Consider the following 16,855-nt stretch of genomic DNA (forward strand, 5'->3'; position numbering starts at 1 on the left):
TGGGGCCGGCGCTGCCGAGGGAGCGCAGAGGAACATGGAGGCGGCGGCGCGGCGGGGGGCCCGGGCGGCGGGCGCGGGGCGGTAGCGAGCGCTGCGGGCGCCACACCTCCCCACACACCCACCCCTTCGCTCCCTAAGAGGCGGGAGAAAGGGGGCTGTGTGCCCCCTTCGCAGGGGATGGCGGCTTCGGGCCCTCCGCAGCTCCCGTGGTTGCGGCTGGGCCCGCGGCTGCGGGCCGGGCTGGAGGTCGCGCTGCGGGTGCCCAGCCTGTTCCTCATCGACGCCATCTTCAACTCGTCCCCACTGCCGGGGGGTTCCCTGTGCGCCGCGGTCCTGGGCGTGCTGCTGCGGCTGCTGGGTGAGACACCTTCCCCTCCCGCGCCGCCGGCCGGGCGCTGGGGGTCGGCACCCCGCCGGCCTCGGGCCCCTTCGCTGCTGCCCACCTCGCTGGCCTTACTTACGGCCGCGGGCGAGGCGCGGCTTCCTTCCCCCACGCCCTCAGCCCACCGTCGTGTAGTCGGCTGTTGTCGCGGCCTGCCTTCCCCCCACCCTACCCCGGCTCTGTCCCCTTCTGCCGCCTCTGTTCCCCTGCCCTGGGCTCCCCCGAGTGCCCACTCGCGTGGATCATCTCCCTGACACCGTTTGGTGTCCGCTTCCCCACCCGGCCTCCGTCCACCGAGTCCCGGCGTGGGGCCGGCTCCTCCTGCCTTCCCCCCCGCCCCCCCCCGGCGTGGTCGCCGTCGGGAGGCGCAGGGACCCGGCGAAGCCGAGCCGCGGGCTGCTGCAATTAACGGGCGGGTGCCGCTCGCCATGTGCGCGGGGAATGGGGGCCGTGAGTCCCCCCCGCGGGCTTCCGCGGCGGAAAACGTGGGGCTTCGGGGCTGTAGGGTTTTGTTTGTTTGTTTTCAGGCACTTTGTGGTATCTTCCTGAAATACGCTGTTAAACACTTACGTTAGGAACAGCAATTCAGCAATGCCGGGTGTTTGGTTCCCAAATGAAAGAGAAGTCTTTTAAACTTGCTCATGCTTATTTTTAATAGCCTGGGATGAAGGTTGAAAGTCACTGGTGTAACTATGTGATACTCTTTCGGTATTGTTATCTTGGGTTCTTACACAGACTCGGTTCTGTGAACTGCTGTAGAGATGATGCTGCGTTGGATATCACATCTGGAGCTGGGAATGGTGAGGCAGGAAGGAAAGGAGAACAGAAAACACAGCAAGAGTTTTTTGCAGGCCTGTGGCATGCTGATGCTGTGTTTTGTTGGATGTTTAATAGTCGGAAAGGAAATAGGTGGTACGGCTGTTGGGACAGGCAGCGGAGAAGAGTGGTTAAAAGGGAGGGTAAACAGTGAGAAGGCAGTGGTGATGGCATCATAGAAATTGAGGAGTGGAAGGGGAAAAAGTAAAGGATAACCTGCCCTGAGACAGCAGTGAGAGTGGAGGGAGAAGAAAGCAGCAAAGCAGATGCTTTATTTGGGCAGCTTCCCCTTTGGCAGCGGGAGCCTGGGAAGCGGCTGCTTGGTGAGATGTGAGGCTAAGCAGGTCTTGCTTCACCTTTGCCTGGCCTAGCAGCTGGTACCCACAGCTCTGTGACCACAGGGAGGAGGAGGGGGTTTTCTCTCCCAACTTCCCATTTTCTTGACCCTTTGTTCCAAAGTTCAGGAATTTTGAAGTGTTTCCCACTGATAATTCAATTTAAAAACCTGACACTGCAGTGCCTCACCAACTTAATTTAGGATTGTATTGAGATGTGCTTTTTTTAATTTCAAGGAAGCGCCTTGAAATTAATCCCACGTAAATAAGAAAGGTGGATACATTATGCGATGGTCTCAAATGTGTGATACTGTGATCAACAGGTTAAGGTGCTTTTCAGGATTGCAGTTATATGGAAAGGTTTTCTGGAAGGGTTTAGGAGAAGTGGGTAATCCTTGCCTCCTGCAAAAGATCTTTGGGAGCAGTTTATGCCAAGAGACTTATCTTGTACTTTGAGACAAGTGGTCTGTGGTTCTTGGCTTTCCGAAATTAAAGAGAAATTAAACATAACTGCTTAAAGACGATGTTCCTTCCATGTGGTTCAGACAACAGGGTGCTTTTGCATCTCTTTTTTCCTCATCTGAATTCAAGGATTACAGGGTTAGGGTTTTGCTGCTGTTAGGATAAACGGAAATATTTATTTTGGATCACTCTGTATTTAAATAGTGGGGAAGTTGCCCTTTTAGTTACCATTTGCAGGCTTTGAAAGACTGATCCCTATCTTCCCTGTAGCAAAGTATTAGTTAGGATAAACACACAGTTTGTTCTGCAGATAGGAAGATTGTAGCTCCGTAGAGATCAATAGCTTTCAGGGGTGATATTGAACAGTGCTGAAACATTCTGGGAGTACAGCTGTCCAAGAGCGGGAACAGATTGGGATGGTTCTGAAGAAGTTTTACTGCAGGATTCCTCAGTCTCATTCTTCTCTCACTTATTTTCTACACAAATACATGGAGTTACACGTGGCACAGAACCAACATCTCCAACTGGAGCACAGTTCTTCTTTAATCTCTCTGATTAACCTTGCTTTGTCTCCAACACGATGTTTACCTTTCGTATCTTGGCATGGGTGTTTTAACTCCCATTCCAGCAGAACCATGACCCCCAGGAGGTGAAACTGTCATTCAGGCAGGAGTCCCTCCTCAGCAGGGACACAGGGTTAATGTAAATACTGCAGTCTATGGAAAGATGTGGGAGCAAGTGGGATGGCTGGGGCTAGGGAAATGTAATTTGGCAGTTCCACACACTTAAAGTATTGATGTGTAAAGGTAGTTGAACCCTGCAGCTGACTGAAAGTTGAATCCTCAGCAGTGTGTTACTATAAAGACACTGATGAGTGGCAGGAATTAAAGGGGAAAAAAAATGATGGGGAAGAATTAATTGTAACACTGGAAATGGGTTAAAAGGAATTGCTCATGGTTTGATTAACTGCTTTGTTAGAGGCCATACCAGAGACAGTTGGTGATGGGGTGGCACAGTGAAGGTGAGCAGCAATATATACAGAAACATGAGACAACTCTTACCAAAGGAGGAACTGTAGCGTTTCCCATCAGAGGGAAAGTGGCAAAAGATGGACTGCTTGGTGAGCACTTTCCAGGGCAGGGGGAAGCCTTCTCATGGCAAGATGGACTGAATAACGTGGAGACAAGGGAGAGGAGAGCTCACCTCTCTTTCTGAGATTTCAGTTATCTCCCGTGGTCTTCTGAGGTTCCTTTGGGTTGTCTTGACTTGTCCACACAAGTGTTGGCAGCGAAATGCTGCACCTTGTTAGTTCCTCTTCAGAGGAACCAGTAGGCCTAACTCTGCTGTTGACATGTAGTACTGTGTTTAGGGCTGTCTTGCAAGTGACATGGTTGCGTTCTGAGATGACCTGTAGCACCTAAACACAGGCCTGCCTGCTACTGAAACTGCAGGGAAGATAACTAGGCTTTGTTAACAGGCATGTTTGAGAGCAGCCTGCTCAGTGCAAAATGCATCTCCTTTCCCTCAAATGAGCAGAACTGGGTAAATAAGGAGCTAGTTACAAGTCTGGGAGCCTTTTCTGTGACTGCCAGGAAAGGACAGAGGAGACTGACTTGTCAGGAGTGTTCATTTCCCAAAGGTGTGTGTGTGTGTGGTGAGCAAGAGAAGGCAGTGAAACGGTCCAGCTGATGTTAAAACAAGTGCTGTGTGTAAGACATGAATATTCAGGGGGTTTTGTGGAAGAGCTGAGCTATGATACAAGGCACTTTCTGGAAACTGGCTGTGGCTTTTCCTCAGTTTACTGCACAGGGTTACCAGGTTAATGATTAGTTAAGGACAATGTTTTTCTATCAGCCAGTGCTGCTGGCAGGGAATACTGTAAAAGTGCATTCGTAACTTCTTTTGTAGTCTGCTTTTTTCATTGACCCTCTTCCTTCTCATTCAGTCCTCCAGGCTGTTGGTTGTATTACTGTTTTTACTCAAGCAGCTGGCAACACTACTGGTGGAATCAGATGCAGGGTCTGAGCAGGGTTTTTTATTCCCATGATCTTAAAATCCCACGGCTTACAATATATTTTAAAACACTTGATTATGGAGGATTTGGAACTATCTAAAATACAATCATCAGAAAAGACTGATGGTGGCCTCCGATAGAAAGAGAATTACTTGTGATTTCATTCGTCTCCACATGGAAATTGAAAGAAACTTAAAATCAAATGTAAGTTGTAGAGGTCAAAATCTCCCCAGGCTGATTTGGATGAGAAAGCAGTTGCAGTGACTGGAAGCTGACTGAGAAGCCAAAAACAAAAGCAGTGTGCTTTCTGAAGGTGACGTTTAAGGACGGGAATGTAGCGATAAGTTCCATTTAATGTAACACCTAATAGGGCAGAGCCCTTACGGATGTGGTACATAGTGATGATGTTTGTAAGCTGCACTACAGTTTACTGCAAGGATGTAAATAGAACACAAAGGTACTATAGATGCTTTGATAGGATTTGTCATAGGAAGGCACAGACTTCCCAGTCATGGCCAAGATGTGTTCATGGTCAGTGTGAGGGAAAGGTGAGCAAACAGGAATTTCAGGATCTGAACCTGATGTCTAACAAGGAGGATGCAAGTTTGCACTGGCAGGGGCAGCAGGTGCAGGTTTGGATTCTGTGTACAAGACTTGTACTGCGGAACATCTTCTCTCTGAAGACTGTGTTTCGACTCTGTTTCATGATATCCTATCAGGAGTGAAAGCAAACTGAAGGGAATTGGAAGAGCAATGTCTTCCCCCAGTAAACTACAGCGAATTTTCGCTATTTTCCCATTAGGGTTAAGCTAAACTGGTGACTTACCTTTAGTACTCCAGCTTGAGTGCTTTGCTCAAGTGAATTAGGGGACTTACTATTTTATTCATTCCTTATTAATTTTGCCTGTAATGTGGTAATTCTTTTCTGCTTTTAGAACTTAACTACCCTTAGACTTCAAGGCCGAGGCTGAAAGGCTGGGAGCTGTCGCTGCTCTGGTCTGAGACTGCTGATGACCTTAATAAGTGATTGTGATTTACTGCTTGCATTACTTTGCACTGCAGCTGCAGGGAACAGGCATATTAAATGCGGAGCTTAAGTCATCCTCTGGAAAGGATGTCTGTTCTGAAAGGATGAAAGTTGTTGTTCTGGAAAAGGCCCCATTGGTAATGCAAAGTTATGAGTGACTAATGGGGAAGTGATACATGAAATTAATGTCGCTCCAAAGCTCATAGGTTACAATCTGGTGTTGAATTTCTGCTGAGAACTAAATGACTTCAATCTGTTTTTAGGTGTCTTTGTCTCCAGTGTTGTTCTGGTCTTACAACAGCGAGCACTTTTCAAGTTTTATATGATCGCCTCGGCATTCCTGCTGGCTGCAACTTCAGTGTTGGTGAATTACTATGCTGCTTTGCACATAAACTTCTACAGTGCCTACTACACAGCTGCATTTGGAATCCAGATCTTCCCTCATAAAGGACCTTCGCTATGGATGGCGCTTTCCATCCTTCAGCTGACCTTTGGAATTGGGTATGTTACACTGCTGAATGTGCAGTCCATATACTCTCAACTCATCATCCTGGATATACTGATTCCTGTCATTGGCTTGATTGTTGAATTACCTTTAAATGTCCGGCAGATACTAGTTTTTATTTCAGGCCTGGTTCTGACACTAAACACCACAGCCATTTTGGTGATGAAAATTAAATGGTTCTATTACTCAGTGCGCTATGTTTATCTGCTGGTGAGGCACATGTATCGCATTTACGGATTACAGCTCTTGATGGAGGATACGTGGAAAAGGATTCGGTTTCCGGCTGTACTGCGTGTTTTCTGGCTAACAAGACTTACAGCCCAGGCTGTGGTATTAACATACATTGTAAAGATGGCTGAAACTAATACAGAACAGAAATTCTTCTTGATATCGTGGGATAACTGCTGGGAACTGCTCTGCAGCCTGATCATAAGTGGGTGTGACTCCACTTTAACTGTGTTAGGCATGAGCGCCGTCATCTCCTCCATTGCGCATTACCTGGGGCTTGGCATCTTAGCCTTCATCGGCTCCACTGACGAGGATGACAAAAGGCTGGGGTTTGTAGCGCCCGTCTTGTTTTTCATCTTGGCTCTGCAGACTGGTTTGAGTGGACTGAAACCAGAAGAACGGTTGGTTCGCCTGAGTAGAAACATGTGCCTTTTGTTGACCGCAGTCCTGCATTTTATCCATGGGATGACAGACCCTGTGCTGATGTCTCTCAGTGCCTCCCATGTGTCATCGTTCCGCAGACACTTCCCTGTCCTGTTGGTTTCCGCTTGCCTTTTCATCCTCCCAGTTCTGCTCAGTTACATCCTCTGGCACCACTATGCACTAAACACATGGCTTTTTGCCGTGACAGCATTCTGTGTCGAGCTCTGCCTCAAAGTAATAGTTTCTATTACTGTTTATATATTGTTTATGATTGATGGCTACTATAATGTGCTATGGGAAAAACTTGATGATTATGTCTATTATGTTCGGTCAACTGGCAATATTATTGAGTTTATCTTTGGAGTGATCATGTTTGGGAATGGAGCTTACACAATGGTATTTGAGTCAGGCAGCAAGATCCGTGCTTGCATGATGTGTCTACATGCGTACTTCAACATCTACCTGCAAGCAAAGAATGGCTGGAAGACATTTATAAACCGCCGGACTGCTGTGAAGAAAATAAACTCGCTTCCAGAGGTAAAAGGAAGTCGGTTACATGAAATAGATGACGTCTGTGCAATCTGCTACCATGAGTTCACCACCTCTGCTCGCATTACTCCATGCAACCATTACTTTCATGCACTTTGTCTTCGGAAGTGGCTGTACATCCAGGACACTTGCCCCATGTGCCATCAGAAAGTGTACATTGAGGACAAGGAAAACGCCAGTGTTTCCAACAACAATGGCTTTGTGGCACCCAATGAAAACCCTGTAGAAGCTGCAGAAGAAGCTGCTGATGCTGAAAATGAAGTAAATGAAGATAACGACAGTTCTGACAGTGAAGAGGAAGACAGTGACTGTGTGGCACAGCAACTGACTGAGACTCTGAATGCTGACTCTGACTCTCTTGGTGAATAATGCCCTTTACGAAGCCGTGAGGTATTTGTTTAAAGTTGACTTCCAACAATAAAAGTATCACTTTGTAGTTATTGTACTCAAGCACAACAGCAGTATCTCAGTGTTGAGTCTGTGAACAGTGGTGGTTTACTGTGGTGTGTGCTACTGTAAATATACCTCTGATTTTTTGCTGGTCTCTTTCATGGCCACCTGAAAATTATGTACATTATTGTACATGGAATAAAACATTTTCACATGTTTTTAAGATGGTTGGAAAACTACTCTTTAATTGATGTAGTGACGATGCTGTGCCAAAGACTGTATCCCAGTAATCCCCCATCAATGAGTTCTGGATGCAAATCAAAAATACTGGTGAAAACAGACTTGAGCAGGTCAAATCAGTAATGAAAAGCCTGAGCCAAAGCAGCTTTAATTACAGATTCAGTATTAGCAGAGCTTTAGTGCTAAAAACTAGTGAGCTGTATTTAAAACAAGTAAAAATTTAGGTTGGTAAGTGTAATGTTATAGCACCTGTGTGTGTGGTGGAACAACAGGTGAAACTGCAAAGCTTTCTGGTGAAGTAGCACAGCATGCCAGCCATGTGTTAAACGCTGCTGAATTAACTACCAGTAATAGCTTGGAGTGTTCTACACGTGAATGCAGCAGCCTGGTATTCATCTTTCAATGCCTACAGGCGTTAGCAGGAGTTGCTTGTTTGGGCTGTCCTTGAAATCAGTCCTCAATCTTGCTGAAAAGGAAACAGGGCTGAGAAATTGCACCAATGCAGAGACCACCTTTTCAAAAGCAGCTTTAATCTTGTACCATAAGGGAAAAAAATTAAGCTACATACTGGCTTCCATTGATAAGAACTTGCAGATAGGATAATTTTTAAGGTTTTGCAATATATTTAGTAAAGTTATACTGAATAAATGTAAGAAAAACAACTTTATATATTTGGAAAGAAGACTTTAATAGTGTTGTTATATAGAGTATTGGCCAGCTCAAGCGGGTCATCTTCTCTTACTGCTGCCATTATTTCCAGTATTTGACTAAAAAAGAAAGATTGGTATTAGAAGACTGACACTCAGACCTGAACATACTGGAGAGTGCTGCATGTGTATGTACAAGTCACTTAGACTAACCTGGAATACAAACCTATGCTGAGAGCAACAGGGCAGGGGCTCAGCTATGCAAACAGCTTCACTTCTAAGTCACTAACTGCCCTTTCCTTCACACTGAACACTGTTTGCGCACTGGTACAGACTCAACTTTGGTCTTTTGACTTGTTTGGAGGTAATTAAACGGCTTTCTGGTTCAAAGAGAGTGTCATTTTGTGGGTGTCTTTATCAATGGTCTTCATGTTTCAGACTGAAACCCAGAAGCCTTTCGAGGCTAAGGCTGTGCTATGAATTAACTGGTCTATGGCAAAGCTTAAACTCCAGCCAGCTACAGCCCTACCTGAGAGTAGAGCTGCCAAAGGGACTTACTGCTACTTCCCCCTTCTCCAGCTTAACTGTGATGAACACATTCAGATACTTGCAGTCAATATTAAATGAGCAAATTTAGAAGGCCTTGAAACAAGCCAGGGAAAGGAGGCAAGAAAACTGGGATGAATAATATTAACACCAGGTAACAGAAAACTAAGCCATGCTTCTTCCTCTGTGCTTATTTTCTTGACTTTGTATCTCTCTGAAGAAAATGAATATTCTGACCAGTTCCTAAAATGTGTTGAACTTTATTATGTTTTCTAGTAGTGCATCAAAAACTTTGTGGTGAAGAGAGTAAGCAGCTCAAGCTGGTAGTAGGGTTTGGTACTTTTAGATCTTGCCTATCCTTTTGAGGAAGACTAATAGAAAAAGTTGCTCTTAGCAATTACTATATGTAAATACTTTCTTCCGTGTAGACTTAGCCCATTTCATGACCCCTCCTGTGCTTTGCAGCCAAACAGCTTCTTGATTTAAGGGGATGCTCCACATGATACAGGGTGATATCTGGCTTACACAGAAATAAGTAACAAAGATCAAAGAATTCACCCTTGAAGAGCTTTGGTAGAGCTTTCATAACTAGCGCCACTAGGATGCAGGAGGATGCTGTATGTTACTGTATCACTGTAGATGAAATCACTAAAGGAAAAAAGAAAGCCTCTTGAAAGCTTTTTTTTTTTTTGTTTGTTTGCTTAATTTTAGCCACAAAGGGAGTAGTGCAGTTCTAAAAATGTATTAAGGATCAGAACTGAAAGGTGTCCAGCACCACCCAAAAAAGACAACTGCAAAATTCCTCCTGCCAACTGAGCTATATTAAACATCCTGTACACCCTAAACATGAAATACCCTTTGTGGCCTGGGTCTAACTTTCCCCTCATGCCACATCTTCCTACTTGAGAACCCAAAAACCAGCAGTTTTCAGTTGCCATACATGATTTTTCCTAAGGTTGAAGAGTTTCTCAGGTCACTAACCTACAATTAGTACAGGTTGTAATTAAAGTTAGCGGGACAATCCTTTTTAAACTAAACAAGATTTTGCTTTATAAAAGGCAGCAGAAGCCAAAGCACAGCAGTTGGGTACTGCTGCAGGACAGCCTCCCTGCATTTCCAGCTCAGGGTTTCTGAAACACTGTTAGCTACAGCTGAGGCAGCAGACAAAGGCACAGAGTGGTGGTAGCACGTAACAGGCTCGACAAAACTCAGCAGCAGCAGAGGCACTCCCTCCACTTGTAGTCAGCTGTTCTCAGCTGAATCTCTTCCCTACTTCAAAATCATGGCCTCACCCTAGAAAGTCATAAAGCCCTTCTGTGCTAATATGTGCACTTCATGTGTAAAACAACAATAAAGTCAAAGTTATTACAATACAGGTAACTGCCTAAAGTGTATCTAAACACTAGGAGATGTCACTGTGTAAACTATGCTTTTAGCATGATCAGTCATCATCTGAGTTTCTTCAAGTCTCCCAAAAAAGCCACAGAATTCCCTTCATTTTTCAACTAAACTTGTTTTGGAGACACCTTACTGAATACCTGTATTCTTTAGCACTATGCTAAGCAGTATTTCGGAAGCTAGTTGTAAACTTACACAGCTTTGTATAGAAAGACAATAGGACTTCACAGCAGTAAATCCCATTTCTGATCAAGTACATGGGCTTTGCTCCTGGGCAGGTGGAGCTGTGAGCTTCACCTGCTGCAAATGTATTCACATACCACACCACAAGAAACTGTCCCGAGCTCCTTGTTGCCAAGGAGCTGATGACTGAGCACATTGACACAATTCACTGACCAGACCTTAGTAACAGTTGTGCAATTCAGGCATTTCATCTATGGGTGCTATTTAATGGAGAAAACGGCTTTTCACACCTCAGTGAGGAAGCGCATGAAAAGGCAGCAGGAGATGGTTTCTGTACTTTGTGACTGCCCAAAACCCCTGGAGTTTTCTGTTGCTGTTCTGCACACTGACTGCTGTTACTCAGATTTGACCTTCATGGGACCAGTTCTTTTTAAGCACAGTGGCAGAATGAAGAGGCAACCCTAACCACAAACCATGTTACAGCAGTTCATGGCACGGGCACTGATGCCAGCACAGGCACCTGCACCACTCACTGCCTCAGTACTGCCCCCACGGCTCCAGCGCTGCTGGATCGGAACAACCACCAAGTGCAATGTTACTTTACAGGCTTTAACCCCTTCTTCAGTATAGCAGTGAAAAGATAAAACCAGCGCTGGTTCCACTTTCAGGGAGGTTTTTACACCCAGAATTGCTGAAGTGGGAAAATTAAAGACTTACAAATTTGTTCACAGCCTACAAAGCAGCACCGGGCACAAGTTTCAGTACATTTGGAATTCATTTCTCTTTACTACATTTCCAGTGAGCTGATTGACAGGACAAGGGGTAATGGGTTCAAGCTTAAACAGGGGAGATTTAGGTTGGATGTAAGGAAGAGATTCTTTTCTGTGAGGGTGCTGAGGCCCTGGCACAGGTTGCCAAGAGAAACTGCGGCTGCTCCAACCCTGGCAAGAATGTTCAAGGCCAGGCTAGACAGAGCTTGGAGCAACCTGGTCTAACGGAAGGTGTCCCTGCCTGTGGCAGGGGGTTGGAACTGGATGAGCTTAAGGTCCTTTCCAACCAAAACCATTCCATGATTCTGTGATTTTTTTTCTATTTCACCCCCCTGAGATTTGAAGTATTTTAAACAACAGTGCTACGTACACTTACATTATATGGCAGGGTTCATTTCTGTCCTTCAAGCAGTGCCCTACTTCCCATTTCTTTTTTGTAGGAAACGTAGTTTTAATGTATTTTGCTCCAGCATGAGTGTTCTTCACTCCACACCAAGGTGCATCTAGGTTCATTGAGAAAAAAGAAAATGATTAGAGTATGCAATCATTTGATAATAGCATGAGGCAGTTCAACCAACTATTTCCACAGACACGTTCTGGCAATCTCTTTCTAGCAGTGACTTCCACTTCAAAATTGAACTGCAGAGATTCGGGCAGTTTAATTTCTTCGCAATCTTTGGATTTGGTTTTGATTTTACATTTTACAAAATCAGCAGCAATAGTACATGACACTGATTTCTTCTGACATCATAAGGATAGTGCCATACACTGCATGTGTTCCACACAAACCTCCTATATGACAGGTCTGTACTTCAGTAAGGATTTAGGCAGTTTGTGGTTTTCCTTTCTCAGCTACAGAAAATAAACACTGTATTTATAACTGCCAGTTACTGGTAACTGAAATGAACATGCCATAAAAGCCCCAAACACATCCCTAGTCAGTCAACTGAAATCACTGCTTATGAGGCCCAGAGGGGAATTCAAGTGTTCCTCCACCTTATCCCATTAAAAAGCAGTTGTTTCCACATGCCATTACAGCTACCTATAGCAAGCTCTTAGCCACTGCCCTGTGCCTGGCACATCTCCAGCAAGCCAAATTTTCAGCTATCCAAGCAGGATTCTGGCCCTTGGGTTCATTAAAAACTCTGGGCTTAATGACTTGTCCTTTTTATCTTCCCGTGCAATGTCAGAACTGACATAACAGCTCCTTCCTTCCAGCAGAAGGCTGAAAAGGAATATATCTGGAGCCTGTAAACTGCTTTTCCAAGTGAAGAAACAGCCAGTCCTGTTTCTGCTCCAAACTCCTTGGGTCCGGATCCTGCTTCACCATTGCTATACAAGCAAATCTCATTACCCAGCAGTGCTTAAGTCACAAACTTACCAAAATACAAAATCTTACCCGTCTCTATCATTAACCGCTCACTCGGAATTGATTTCAGTGTTTCCAAGTTGTCTTCTGTTTTCAGAGAACTAGGAAAGCAGAGTTTGGTTAATAAAATCAAACATACAAAGTGTGCAAAAGTCATTTGCCTGTTGCAATGTTTTGCAGCAAAGGCAGCTCCCTAAATAATTCTGTTAGTGAATACAATCTGATTTAAAGTGCTTCCTGTAAACAGACTTCCCAGGAAAAGGCAGATTTGGAGAGCTACCAACTGGGTGAAGCCGTTCCGCCACAGGGAGCACAGGCAGCCCCTGCCTGCACTGCAGGTACGTGGGCACACACTTTCGGCCAGCTGAGTGCTGAGAATGCAGATGAGGCTGTTCAGGTTACAGCCGCATTACTCCCGGATTTGACATGGCAGCTTCAAATGACGCTGTTTTCTAAACACCTCTCCGAAGGACTAATTCCAGGTTCGACAACCTTGTTTATTTACAAACAAGGACTGGCCCGAGGGCAGCAGAAGGGACCCATGACTAGATTTAAGTCGCTGAGCTGAGAGCTTTTCATGGCTAACAGACTAATGAGTGGGATTCTAAATCTGTCAGATGATTAAAAGTCCAGCCAGCTCTGAAACCCTGACCTCATTGTTTAAAAGAAAGCAATGAGTTCACTGCTGCTGACATTTCAAAATGGTTTTATTTCTTGTGAAGAACTTACCAGCCATTTATTCCAATATAAAGATCCAAATCTATTATAGCTGCTGCTTCTTCCTTTGTGCCATCAAAGGAATGTACCTGGAACGTATATATATGGATGCACACATATATACAATGTTTGTACTTCATTTAAAACTCCAATCATTTAAAAGTACATGTTAGTTTTCATTTGTGTCATAAATACCTTTGATAGTATGTATGACACATAACACAAAGATGGGACATGGCTCAGCTGATTCTGAACTAGGGCAAAGTTCAGGCTGAAGGCACTTGAACACTCCAGCAGCAGTGGCTACCAGGGTTTGTTACTGATAAATAGGTGTAGAAAAGGCCTGTCCAGTGTTACCACTACTGGCCCAGAACTTGCTCATAGCTGGGAGACCATACACAGGAAGTAGCCCCGTGCACACTGAATGTTTACAGTCTTCCCTACAGGGCACTGTCAGGGACACGGTAAGAGCGGTGTAACATTCTCCCCAGATCTGAGTCCACTGGAACTAAAGAGACAGTGTATTGGGGCATCCCAGGCACTGCAGAGCCAAGTGGCCAGTCACAAGGCACAAACACTGTCACGCAGCAGGGAACCGCAACTTCACAGCTTGAGTAGACACTGTCAGCTCCCCCACGCTGCCAAGGGGCAGTTCAGAGGCTCCTGTTCTTCATTTCTCCACTCGTACAGGATTTGCAGGAGAAAAGGAAGGACAGACTGCCCAGTGTTACCCAAAAGGATACACAGTACTTAGCTAGGGATGGAAGTGGTTTGTGGTGATAAGGGAGAAACCTGAGATACTGCTGTGGGAGGCATGATGGCAGTAGATTAGATAGAATAATCCAAGCATTTACCGCTTTTGGAAAACCCTGCCATAATGGAAACCTGAAAGAACATTGCTGGCCTTTCCCAACCATTTCATCCAAAGTTTTTCCTGTTATGCTTTTGAATTAAAACACACGGTCTGAATATCTAAAGACATAAAGTAATCAAAAGTTACATCTGGATCCAATTTGGAAACGACGTCTAATGTCAGAAGCAAATGTTTGAGGTTATGGCTTCCACAGGGAACATGCAACTAAATTATCTGTGGTCTGAATGCACTGCAATTACAGACACTGAGTTGGGACAAGGCCAATGTCAATTATAAGGTGCTTAAACCGTCCTTCTGACAGGCCAAGAAAAACTGCTGGTGTCAGCTGCAGGGCTTTTTCTCAGCCTATCTTCTTACCTTGCAGAAAGAGCTGTTGAATAAGCATGACAACAAAAATACTAGAAGGGACTGGAAAATACTTATTAACTAATACTAACTTAACCATGTAACAGGAAGCCTGCCCAGATTCCATGACAAACAAGAATCTGCATATTAAGCAACAATAGTCACACACACACATGTAAAAATGGGTGCTATGCTGAAGTCTGTACTTACCACCCCTCCTACAAATCTATCTCTGTTTCTTCTCATTATGTCTATGAAATGAAATAAATACAAATGTAAGACAGCTTTAACACAAAGGTAAACTATTCAGCTTTCCCAGCTCTTCATATTCAGAATTTGCTCTGAATATGAAATTCTCAAGGAAAACTCACCTAAGAATTCAGTGTGTGAGTTTCTACAGTGGAGAAACATGGGCAGTTGTGTCTGCTCTGACAGGTCAAATTGCTTTTCAAAATACCTGTAAAATAAAAATCACCTTTAAGCAGTAATTTGGTGTAAGAGCAAATCACGATAGTGGAAGAGTTTTCTCCAGCTTTTGTCCTCCAGAACTAAAGACAGAATGAATGGATTTGCCATGCCAAAGCTCTAATTTGTGCAGGGACTTGAAAGGAACTCTTTCTCATGGTGCAGCCACATAACTGATCGCCAGAAGACAGCTAAGGTGACCAAGAGCATCAATACCGAAGGATGCACATATATGTGTGCTGAGCATGTACTCTTGCAGTCTGGATGCTAAAGTTTGGGTTTACTTGTTTTTAATGAACAAGAAACTGACTGTTCTGTCCACAAAGTTTGGAAATGTCAGGAACAGGAGAGCATGGACCACACAGAGAACAGTATTTCAAGAAGCATTTGTAAATAGAGTGAGGGTGAGTGAGGGAGAACCACACAGACTTCTATAGCCTCAGACAGCCCACACTGCATCGAGGCTGGCTGGGCTGTACAGTAGCAGTCCACAGTTTCTGTCTGCCCTTCCATGGGGACAAACAGATGAAGTCTGTGCTCTCCTGGGGTAAAACAAATACCAGTAATTAGCCATCTTACTTCTGCCCCATCTGCCTGTCTTCACTCTTGCAGTCTTCCTGTTTTCCCTCCTCTCTGTGTCTGCATCCTTTCCTTTCCACTCCATTTTCTCTCTCTCCTGCTTTCTATTCCTATTTGAATATTCCCTTTGAAGGAGCGGTAGCAGCGAGGCAGCCATCCTATGAGGAGACATTAAAATGTGGGAAGAGTGAAGGTAACTTGGTGGAAAGCTTCCCAAGGCAGTTTCCAAAGGAAGCCAGTTAGCACTGAACTAACCTGTCACTTGTCATTTGCAGGTAGCTCTGCTTCAAGCACATTATCATTGACAGAGCCTGTCTGCCCTGGCATGCAAATTACCAATGCTCAGAAACACAGCAGAGGAACTTGTGTGTGGCAGAAGGCCACAGTGCACAGGTGACTCAATCCATACTTAATTTGAGAGATGACATTATGTGGGCAGAACAACACTGCTTGTCCCAACAGGCCAGGACACTATGCACCTGTGGGAATTTTTGAGGTGTTGCTGTTAAAAGCAGTCCAGGACAATGGGATCAGACACATTTCACTGGCAAACTCAAGCATCTACAACACTGCTGTGTGCAATTCACATGTCAGTCAGGAGAGAGTGGCAGCAAAACATCATTTTGATTTACATTTTCCCGAAAGAAAAGGGCAATGTGCTTTGTTCTGTGGAAATTTCATTAGTTTGTGTACTGCAGGTTCCAGTTTCTCTGCTGTAAGTTACCTGCCCTGTTCATCAGTGCAGATCTTTGTGATAAAACAGGTGGAACAAATTGGCTGTAACCTTCAAAACTGACATAAGAATTCAGAAGAATAAATTACACCTACTTTGAATCTTCTTTGTCTAGACACTGTGCTTAGTTCAGTTTCTTTGACTAAATATAAACGTAATTTGCAACCCATGACTGCTCTTGCAGTTAAATGGCTACAATTGCCTGATTATTGGTGGGGTTTCTAAACAGAAGACACTGTTCATATGGAAACTAGGTTTTAGAAACTGAGTTGCAAATAAAACCCCCACATAACCTATTGGCCAAATGGCAGTGGTCTTGAAAGTACAAAGTTTAGTGCCCCTACAAATGGAAAGGCAACTCAGGCTTCTTCCATTCCTAGCAAAAATGAAACTAAAGAGAAAAAGAGGGGGGGACCCCAAGAGAAACCCTGTAAAAGCATGAAAACCCCACACATAGGGTGATCAGAATGGTAACAGAGTAATGAAAGAAACCAAAGAAACTACTTACAAAAGTAACTAAAAGAAACTTAGAAACTAAACCTTAGTAGTTTCAGTGCTGAAGGAACAACCTTTTGTCTTTGGATGAGCAAAGTGTCACTCAGTGTCTGCTGGTTCTGTATTGCTTCTCAATAAGGAAGTTTGAAACATTCCTGTACGGCTGTTTGCAGGTTTAGTGTTGACCATCAAGTTCAAATGGTGTGGTATTTTCAGATTTGGGATCAAGGCACTGAAGGAGCTGAAGCAAACTGGCCTTGCTGAGGTAGATCTCCACACAAACCATCCTGCATTCATCGATGAAGAGTAGTGCATGTGACGTTGCTCACCCCCTCCAATTTGCTTAAGAAAACTCCTATTTCT

The 16,855-nt window shown here is 44.5% G+C and overlaps 2 protein-coding genes across 4 annotated transcripts in view; one reads left to right on the plus strand and one right to left on the minus strand.

The window, feature by feature from the left end:
- On the plus strand, nucleotides 1–8,408 carry RNF139 (ring finger protein 139). The gene is made up of 2 exons (XM_080639584.1): nucleotides 1–358; nucleotides 5,300–8,408. Exons 1-2 carry the CDS (start codon nucleotides 178–180, stop codon nucleotides 7,108–7,110), a joined length of 1,992 nt encoding a protein of 663 aa, XP_080495710.1. The 5' UTR covers nucleotides 1–177; the 3' UTR covers nucleotides 7,111–8,408.
- TATDN1 (TatD DNase domain containing 1) overlaps nucleotides 7,707–16,855 on the minus strand; it is a 16,730-nt gene continuing 7,581 nt past the window's right edge. For 2 of the 3 annotated variants that reach the window (XM_080639585.1, XM_080639586.1), the window contains exons 7-12: nucleotides 14,592–14,677; nucleotides 14,431–14,471; nucleotides 13,014–13,090; nucleotides 12,315–12,385; nucleotides 11,292–11,418; nucleotides 8,006–8,138 (exon numbers count right to left, since the gene is read on the minus strand). In XM_080639585.1, the coding sequence (XP_080495711.1) occupies nucleotides 8,036–8,138; nucleotides 11,292–11,418; nucleotides 12,315–12,385; nucleotides 13,014–13,090; nucleotides 14,431–14,471; nucleotides 14,592–14,677 (505 nt within the window). In that variant the 3' untranslated portion in view covers nucleotides 8,006–8,035. Of the gene's footprint in view, nucleotides 7,838–8,005; nucleotides 8,139–11,291; nucleotides 11,419–12,314; nucleotides 12,386–13,013; nucleotides 13,091–14,430; nucleotides 14,472–14,591; nucleotides 14,678–16,855 lie in introns of those variants that run through there. The other variant, XM_080639587.1, reaches the window with a different exon arrangement.

This window comes from Psittacula echo (assembly GCF_963264785.1).
Source record: "Psittacula echo genome assembly, chromosome: 2".
NCBI classification, from domain to species: domain Eukaryota; kingdom Metazoa; phylum Chordata; class Aves; order Psittaciformes; family Psittacidae; genus Psittacula; species Psittacula echo.

Coding starts and splice junctions, on each gene's coding strand:
- RNF139 (XM_080639584.1), top strand. CDS start 178: ATGGCGGCTTCGGGCCCTCCGCAGCTCCCGTGGTTGCGGCTGGGCCCG. Junction 359..5,299: donor CGTGCTGCTGCGGCTGCTGG/GTGAGACACCTT, acceptor ATCTGTTTTTAG/GTGTCTTTGTCTCCAGTGTT.